The 10,689-nt window shown below is 29.4% G+C and overlaps 1 protein-coding gene across 1 annotated transcript; it reads right to left on the bottom strand.

The window, feature by feature from the left end:
* Positions 1 to 346: 346 nt before the first annotated feature.
* Positions 347 to 814, bottom strand: LOC140888486 (uncharacterized). Its single transcript, XM_073296175.1, has one exon. The coding sequence runs from the start codon at positions 812 to 814 to the stop codon at positions 347 to 349; it is 468 nt and encodes a 155-aa protein (XP_073152276.1).
* Between the last annotated feature and the right edge of the window lie 9,875 nt (positions 815 to 10,689).

Below are 10,689 nucleotides of genomic sequence, written 5' to 3'. Positions count from 1 at the left end.
TAGATATACAAAGATGTCCTTACTTTCATATTTCAATAAATTTATTATTTATCATTTATAATTATTTCATCGGGGTTTTCCAAAAGTTTTTAGCAGGTGTGGATTTTTGAATTTGTTCACTAAGCAAGTAGTAAATTAGACGACAGAGAAAGAAAAATAACAACACAAAAGGAATATTAATTTCAACATGCATGCGACAACTTCTCCTTTATTCAGAACGATTAATTAAGCATGCATGAGTAGCAAGTAAATTATGTAGATTTACTTGCATCATAATATATTATTGAACACACAAAAGACACAGGAGATGAGCTTGGTAACTCACACATACTACAAATTTAGCTTGTTACAGTATTGTCTGGACCACAACAAATAAACCCGTGACAGTTTGGAGAAGCAACCCAAGAAGTCCAGAAATGAGGTTTCCTGTCAAAGTCAATGGAGCTCGGAGGATTCCGGTGGTCGGCAAGAGTGTACAGTTGGCAACCGGAAGCTGGACGGTTGCAAAACAAGGAGTTGATCCGCCGAATAAAAGTACCTCAGCAAGATCCAGAACTGTAGTGAAAAATCCGTTAGTATCGGTGAGCACAGTGGCAAGGCTAGTGGTGCCGCCGTTGCAAGTGATGTTGACATTCACCCCTCCGAGGCCAACACAGGTAGGGCAAGAGTTGCCATCTACAGAGCAGAAGAGGCGGCCGGCCACCTGAATGCCACCAATTGAGAGGAGGGAGGCCTGAGAATATGGAAGAACCGAGGCCGCGAAGATGAGGAAGAGGACGAAGATGGCGCCGGTGGAGGCCGAAGGGAATGCCATTTGATATAGATATGCTGAAGTATAATGTGAAAGATGATGGTGTTGGTGTGTCCGTTGGCTTGAAGGAAACATCTATTTATAGATTTTTTTTTTGTGTTTTTGTTTCATGTTCATTTCCATATATATGCCCAAGTCAACTTTGTATATTTGTAGGGCTAACCAACCCTCAAAAAATATAAATTTAATAAAATCAATGCATGCATGCATCAGTTATTACATTTCAAATATATTATTAAGCTACAATTTAACTCTCTACATCTTTTTAGTTAAAAGCTTAGTTTTTTTCCACGGCCGTATACATATACATATATATATGTATGAACTTCATAATTAGGTTTATATTGTTTTTAGGTAAAATGAAGCTGATCTACAGCAGCTCCTAAGGTGTAGATATTACATGATCGGATTACACATTTTAACATAATATATACATTTTTAACACGTTTTTTAAACAATTAATTAATGTACTCATGCATGTGTGGCCATTAAAATTTCAAATATACTATCAGTTTAAGCTAATGGAACTCTTTTTAGTTAAAAGTTTTACTCTTTTCCATGACCATAATATATATATATATATATATATATATATATATATATATATGATAGTTTTGATCATACGCAACTAGCTAGTGTGCAGAATTTTTTTAAGTGAATAAAACATAATATTTTAGGGTGTGTGAGATCAAATATATATATATATACACACATACACAGTAGCCCCTAAGATGTAAATATTACGTGACCGATTGCTTTTTAATATAATATACATTTTTAACTCTTTTTTTTACAGTTAATTCAAGTACTCATGTGTGACCATTAAAAATTCAATTTTCTAACTCAAAATTTTCTTACAACAGATTATGTTATAAGGTGACACTACTTAGATTTTATTATCTTTTTATTCTTATTGATATGTTAATTCTCAGTTTTTAGATTTTATTTTAGTAAGAAAAAACCCTTAAATGTATTTTCAAGTATTTGTTATATATGAACGTTATGTACCCAGAAAATAGTTTTACAGTTGATTTCAAGCACTCCTACGTCACCCCTTCTTCCACATCGGAAAGATATCACTAGAAGACTTTGATTTATTCAAATAATTTGCACAAACCCAATCCAGTTTAGGACTTAGACACCGCCTAAACAAGAACTCCTAGTATAACACCTTAATTTCAGTCCTAGACTGATCGTACAGTAGAATAAATACAACTCGAAATCTTTAACACAAAGATCGACCCTTCAAATGGTCAGAATAATGCTTTGAGTGTTTATGCTTCGAGTTCCTTGATCAAATTTTGAGCGTAAGATGCTTTTTGTTCTCGTAGTAATGGCAGAGATATCAGCACATCAGTAGTCTTTGAATTTTGATCAAGATCTCTATTTATACCCTTTGGATTGACAACAGTCATAAGTTTGAATTGTCCTTCTGATAAGATTTAAATTATTCCCGTTGGATTTGTCACTATCATCAACGATTCTTGGAGCCGACATTCCCTTAGTATCGCGGCATTACCTTCTGCAGAGATGTCAGAGTACGGATGATCTTATCCGAAAATAGCACGGTAGTAAACTGTTGTGAACACCTGAAGCAATCAGTTTGGCAAGGGTAAACTGGTGAATTATTCAGTTTAGCGAGGTAAACTGCTTTGTATCCCTTTAGTGCGGTAAACTGCTTTGTATCCCTTTAGCGCGGTGGTAGATGGTTCAATTTAGTGTTTCAGTTTAGCAACGTAAACTGTATCTATATGTCAGAATGACATCATCATTTCCTGAATATCAGTTTAGCCTTTTGTAGTTGCTCAAGTAGTTTGGCTTTCTTTTGTAAATACCAAAACTAAATTTCCCAACATAAATTTAAATTGAGTTTTCAGATAGAGTTTTGAATTATTTCCGTTGTATTTGTCACTTTCAAGAACAAATTCAGGAGCCAACATTCTCCTTTGCATCGCAGCACTACCTTATGCAGAGTGTGTCAGAGTACGGACGATCTTATCCAAAAGTGGAATGGTACTAAATTGGTGAGGGTAAACTGATGGAGTCAGTTTAGCGTAGCATTCTCGGCTAGTTGAGCAAGGGCGCAGTTTTAGTGCGAGGCAGTTTAGCCTCTGTAAATCAGTTTATTGTCTTTTCATTTGGTCTTCTTTTAGATCAGTTGAGCTTCGTAATTGTAAACATCAAAACTTAATTTTTCAACATGTTCATTTAATTATTAACCCGTATGTAATATTTTTATTTAATAAAAATATATATATAAACTTTTCTTAACAATTAGCCTAGTTTTTGATTTTCAATTTAAAAAAAAACAATTAGCCTAAGGCCTCTAAATTTCTGGAGACGGCTCTGTTTATACTAACTTGTGGAGAATTTGACCAATATATCTGAAATAACAGGTTTTTTATTATATAATTTTTTATGCAAATTAAATGGTATTTATCATGATAATCAATTAAAAATTAATTTTAAATTAAATTAACCTATTTCCAGAGAAATTATTTCTTTAAGAAGATTAATCGAGCACAATTTTGAAACAAAAAATATTAAGTTTTGAGCCGATGGGTTTTTTTGGAAATAAAATTCGATAGAACTTGTAAATAGATTTCAAGTTTATGGGAATGTTTCCAGAGTGGATTTAGTTTCCCTAAATATTTTAATAGGCTAATCCGATTATTTAAGGATGTTAAAAAAACTAAACTGTGGATCGGCAAAATTAATTAGGAACAAATTAAATTGATACTTGGTAGACTTCTGTTTATTTTTGCTGCATAAAGTCACCATCACTTGGTGCACCCCCAAGTTCATCATGAGGTACTATAGTAGGTGGTGGAAGTATTATATATGGGCGCTAAAGCCTAAAAGATGGTAAGGACATAAAATTGGCAAAAAAAATATAACAAGAAACTTGAAAAACTAATTATTAGATCGGAAAATTGAAATTTTGATCTTCTGTTTTTGTCGATTTACGATGTTGATCTCTTATATCAACAAATTTTATTTTTAGCTCATTGTCCTTCTTTTACGTGGCCAGTGCATGCAAAATAAGCAATCTCTCCCGTGAAAATTAGACTGAAATTTGCAAATCAAGAATTAACTAATATAAATAAAAGATACATTTTTAACACGTTTTTTAAACAATTAATTAATGTACTCATGCATGTGTGGCCATTAAAATTTCAAATATACTATCAGTTTAAGCTACAATGGAACTCTTTTTAGTTAAAAGTTTTACTCTTTTCCATGAACATATAATATATATATATATATATATATATATATGATAGTTTTGATCATACGCAATTTAGTGTGTCGAATTTCTTTGAGCGAATAAAACACAATATTTTAGGGTGTGTGAGATCAAATATATATATATATATATATATATATTGATCATACGCAATTTAGTGTGTCGAATTTCTTTGAGCGAATAAAACACAATATTTTAGGGTGTGTGAGATCAAATATATATATATATATATATATATATATATAATAGTTTTAATCATACGCAATTTAGTTTTAAATGGCATTGAGAAATGATGACGTGTCTATTGAGATATCAACAATTAAATGTTATGTTTTCAAAATCAGACTATACCAACTGGTTCAACCAATTCGACACGGAACCGATAACTGATTTGATCCGAAACACTTCCAAAAACCATTTTAACGGTTAAACTGACAGAATTGGTCAAGAACTGAAAAATTGGTTTTTCGAATTTTTTTTGAAAAATTAATTTTTTTATTTTAAAACCTTAATTTAATATTTTATTTTATAAATACATGATTATTTGATTTTTTTTCTCGTTAGAAATATTATTTATTAACATTAGAGTTTATAATTTTTTAACATATTTTTTATTTTTTAAAAATTGATTAATATTTATAAATATTAAAGTTTTGTTTTCAAACTACGATAAATATATATATATATATATATATTTAGAGAAATTTTCAGCTGCCCAATCAATGATGCTCAACTCGTCACCGACCACTAAAATACAAAAAATAAAAAAACAACTAAAACCCGATACCGGGTTTTAATGATCCGGGCCGAGGTGGGGAAATATTATTGGACAGTTGAAAAGTCCTATATATATATAACGACAATTTTTATCATTGCAGCCTACGGTGAAGGAAATTCGTGAGCGACTGCTAATTGCTAAATTAACCACGGTGGTAAGTTGTTTTAGGGATTGCTAAAATACTCTACCGTGTTTTAGCAGCCGGTCATGAAATAATGCTTAATGGACGAGACATTTTCACTAAAAATAGATTAATTTGATTAAAAATTAATTTAAAATGATTATCTTAATTCGTCATGTCTCATAATGCATCGATCCCTTAGAGTAAGTAACTTAGTCATTGTAATAGATATACAAAGATGTCCTTACTTTCATATTTAATTCAATAAATTTATTATTTATCATTTATAATTATTTCATCGGGGTTTTCCAAAAGTTTTCAGCAGGTGTGGATTTTTTAATTTGTTCACCAAGTAGTAAATTAGACAGAGAAAAAAAAATAACAACACAAAAGAATATTTATAGATTTTTTTTTGTGTTTTTGTTTCATGTTATTTCCATATATATGCCCAAGTCAACTTTGTATTTTGTAGGGCTAACCAACTCTCAAAAAATAAAAAATATAATAAAATCAATACATGCATCAATTATTAAATTTCAAATATAGTATTAAGCTACAATTGGATTCTAAAGTTTTACATTTTTTCCATGACTATATATATATAATCAATACACGATCGGATTACTTTTTAACATAATATACATTAATTTTATCTTTCTTTTTTTGACAATTAATTTATGAACTCATGCATGTCATGACCATTAAAATTTCAATTTTCTAACTCAAAATTTTCATACAACAAATGATGTTATATGGTGACACTACTTAGATTTAGTTATCTTTTTATTTTTATTGATATGTTAATTGAAAGTTTTTGGATTTTTTTTAAAAAAATATAGTAAGAAAAAACCTTTAATTAAATGTAATTTTCATGTATTTGATGCATTTGAACGTTATGTACCCAGAAAATATTTTTACAGCTATTTAATTATGCAAGTTATTTTATACTTTTAATTCATTCATGACATTTTTTTAAATGAGATTTAATATTTAGATTAGATGTACGAAAGTTTGTCGATTTTGTATTTCTTTTTTTCACCTTCTCTTGTTATTTCTTCTAAAACACTTTAGTTTAATCGATCTAAATGTTTTATTTTAGGAAAAGAGTCAATATAGTTCTCTAAGAGCATGTTCAATGATGAGATGAAGTTGGTGTGATGAAGTTGGTAACTTTATTGCATGGTTCTGCGAGGGTAAGATGATGTGTAGAGAGGATGTTGAAATATTAAATTTTTATTTTATTAAATATATTTTTATTTAAACACAAAATAAATGTACATAATTAAAAAAATTAGAATTACACATAATTAAAATTTTAATATTACAAAAAATTAATAAATTTTTGTTAAAAAATTTAAAAATTACAAATAATTAAAACAAATTACCAACAATTAACTAAATTATTTTTAAAATCAAATTAAATTTTTTATCATTAATTTTATAATTTTAAAATTATTTTTTATAATTTAAAGGATCAGATTAATCTGAACCATTGGATCTCCAATTTTCCAGATTAATCTGACCATTGGATCAATTTCAAGTTTTAAAAACAAAATAAAAAAATAAAAAGAAAAAAGAAAACAAGATTGCGCGCTGTCCAAATTAATCTGACCATTGGATCAATTTCAAGTTTTAAAAACAAAATAAAAATAAAAAGAAAAAAAAACAAGATTGCAGGCAGATCATCGCACAGAAGGTCTCGCCCCGGCTACATCATCGCACGAGGAGTTTTCCTCGTGCGATGTCCTCGCCCCTTCAAGGGGCGAGGAGAGGAAGTGGCCCCTTGTACATGCCCTAAGTAACGTTTGTCTTTTTGGTCATCTCATCTACATTGTCAAAGTTAATGAAATATACATCTATTAATTATTTATTTTACATCAATCAAATCATTAATTATTTATCTTACATCAATCAAATAATTGAATTTAAATTACTATATTACCCCTTATAAATAATATTTTTCATATTTTATTTATTTTTAAAAGGATAAAATGGTAATTTTGTATTTTTATATAAAATTCAATCAATCAAATCAAATAAACTATAATCTATCAATCAAATCAAATAATATATTCAATATCATTTCTTATATATTTTTTATTACATTACATTACTTATGTATATATTATTTATCCAATCACTCAAACCAAACGGAGCCTAAATAGACTATTTTCCTTTTATATTTAAGTGGTTATCGGTATTTTAATAGTTTAATTTTGTTCGTAATTTCTAAGATTTTATAGCATTTAGGGCATGCAGAAATTTAGGTTGGCAGGGTAGGATTAAAAATAATATTGACTCGTGGAATATTTTTTAAACAAGGATGTCATTAATTAAGAGACAAGATTTCATCCATTCCGCTCACAGGAGTCCAGCAATATTAATAAAGATGGTCACACCAGTTGTATCTATTATTGATCACAAAATTTTATCTTATCTATAAATTAAGCACTTGAAAATAAACATAAAAAAATCAAAATTTCACTAATTATATCACCCAATTATCATCATTATTCTTGCTTATATTCTATTAATACTTGAGAATTAATAATTATATATGTAAAAAATAAAAAATATCAACGATATCAATATTAGAATTGACTCGATTGAACATGTTGGAAGATTTATCATATTCTATTAATACTTGAGAATTAATAATTATATATGTAAAAAATAAAAAATATCAGCGATATCAATATTAGAATTGACTCGATTGAACATGTTGGAAGATTTATCCAATGTGCATCCAATACTCTATCCAATGTGCATACAAAAATCAGCGGTTGCATGTTAACGTAAAAAAAATTGTAGTAGGATTGAGCCAAATGAGATGAGATCACAACACATTGTCAAAAAAGAAAAAGGAAATGAAAAGCTAACGAGCGAGGCTAATAAATTGTTCTTATTGAATTAAAATGAAATTGTCAAATACTCAAATCCTATAATCCTATTCCTATTTATAGCATAACCATTGGCACCAGCCAAGCAGCCACCACACACGCTGACACGCTGCACGCATCCGATAAGAATCTTTACTATTTTTTATTAAGAGTGTGTATTCTTAACTAACCACTTTTGGTGTCATGGTGAATTTTTTTCCATTTTTTTTCATTTATACCCCTACACTCTCTCTCCAACTCACTCATCCCACATTTTTTAAGCATCATTTATTCTTTTTTATCATCACTATTTTCATCAATCTAAAAGTGAATTTCATTCATAGCTAATTTTTTTTAGATTTAAAAAAAAGAAGATAAAAAACACTTTTAAATTAACAAATTATTCAATATACAATACATTATATTTGTAGATAATATTTTACACATGCAATGCATGTGCTCCGTCGCTAGTAATTTATTATGGATACTGTATATTAATTTTATTTTCATTTCAACACATAAATTTTTATCAAATTATTTTATAAAATAAAAACATAACTCGAGATTAAGAACATATTTTTATTTCAACATATTAGATATTTAATGTTTCAAATCAGTTAATTAGATATTTTGACAAATTAGACACACCAAGATATAAAAAACTTGTTATTTTACGGGTATGATCTACATATAATAATATAAATACGTACCTAGATATATAGAGATCATAAAAATGTATATTTTATGGGTATTTTATGCTATACGCAATTGACTTATAATTAGAGGTGTCAAAATGGGTTAGCTCCGTCTGATTGGCTCGTCTTTCATATAAAATAGGTAGGTTGAGTTGATAATTTTCCAACTCACCAAAGGTGAGCAGGCCCGCCCTCGTCCCGCCTAACGGTGGAATGTTGTGGGTTGCAGGTCGGCCCGTCTCAACCCGTCAAATTAGACGTAAGTCCGCTGGTCGACTCATCCCGTCACCTAAAATAGGTGGGTTAATTTGATGGTTTTTTAACCCGCCTTAAAGGTGGGCACATCCCATCTCGCCCCACCTAATTGTGGGTTGTGGTGGGTTATGGACCGCACCGTCCCGTTAGCTCGTTTTGACACCTCTACTTATAAGTAATGACATGATTTATTGTGTTTTATAGCATATTAGCCTTTTATTTATCAAATTAATTATTGATCAATGGATCATATTATTTTAATTTTTAAATGGTATTTTAAAAACTTTATAAAAAAAACACCGGATGATCAACTGGCAGACATTGTAAAAGTGGAACGAGCGCTTGTCCTTTTTTCAAAAATATAACTGATGGTAATGGTGCAATTCAAATTTTTTAAATCGCATATCAGCACAAGCGTCATGGGTAGAGCGCTTTATCCAGTAGAAAATATTATTGCACCCCAACAATCTTTCTCTCAATAATTGCACTCCTTGCTATCAATGAAAATTAAACCAATGGCCTTAATTGGATCTGATACCAATTGTAGGACCGAGCGTTTGTCGTTTTTACCAAAAGCTATAGGTAGTGGTAATTATGCAACTCAAATACATAAGCTAATGTTATGATTTGATCGTTCTACCCATCAGGTACAATTATTGCGGCCAACAAACAGTTAATGCTCCCCTCAATGTTTTTAACGAAAAAATAAATTTTTAAAGATAATTATATGCAACATATAATTTCGATCCCTGCACTTTAGGATGCAAAAAATTCATAAACGCCCTGCATAATATTTTTAGCAGTCGCAAAAAAAATTTACCACCACGTTTTAGCAGTCGCTCACCCAAGATAGGGTGAAAGGGATCAAACTTGGGTATATGCAATCGAATTCTTTAATTATGGGAGAAGTTCTTGCTTAAATATATCTATTATCTATGATCTCGAATCTCGACGAGAAGTAGCACACTAGCACTGGTTGAATATTGAAATATTAGCGTTGTCCGTTTTGCATCCTTTCCCAATATCATCTCCTAATTAATTATTGGAAAAATTACCCACAAAAGCACAACAAAACCCTCTGTGCGTAAAAACCCATTAAATAAAACTTTTATATCCAGAAGATCTATTCCACCGATATCTCAAGTCTCAACGCAAAAAAACTAATAATATCTAAATGTAACTGATTTTTTTTTATATATTTGCAATATTTTATTTAGTTAGACGTACTTATAGATTGTAAACTAAATTTATAAAGCGTTTTATACGTAAACCAAAACTTTCAGTTAGGTCGGATATTTTGGAATGGAATGGAATTCAATTTTATGCTTCCATACAAAAGATTAAATTTATGTGATAATTGTGGATATTTACGTATTTTTAAATTTTTGAAAAAAATATATCATTTATTAATATATTTCTCAAATTTCGAAATTTATTTCATTGTATAATGATTAATATTTATACTAACTTGTGGAGAATTTGGCCAATATATTTGAAATAATAGGTTTTTTATTATATAATTTTTTATACAAATTAAACGGTGTTTTTATCATGATAATCAATTAAAAACTAATTTTAAATTAAATTAATCTATTTTCAGAGAAATTATTTCTTTAAGCAGATTACTTGAGCACAATTTTGAAACAAAAATATTAAGTTTCGAGCTGATGGGTTTTTTGGAAATAAAATTCGATAGAACTTGTAAATAGATTTCAAGTTTATGGGAGAAAAGTTTCCAGAGTGGATTTAGTTTCCCTAAATATTTTAATAGGCTAATCCGATTATTTAAGACTGTTAAAAAAATTAAACTTAATTACATGCATGTGGGAACAAATTAAATTGATACATAAAGTCTGGTTCACTTAGTGCACCCTAAGTTCATGGGAGGGAGTAGGTGGTGGAA

This window comes from Henckelia pumila, chromosome 3 (genome assembly GCF_033568475.1).
Source record: "Henckelia pumila isolate YLH828 chromosome 3, ASM3356847v2, whole genome shotgun sequence".
Taxonomy (NCBI): domain Eukaryota; kingdom Viridiplantae; phylum Streptophyta; class Magnoliopsida; order Lamiales; family Gesneriaceae; genus Henckelia; species Henckelia pumila.
Note: the sequence above shows the minus strand (reverse complement) of the source record. Positions and strands in the feature narration are given on the sequence as shown.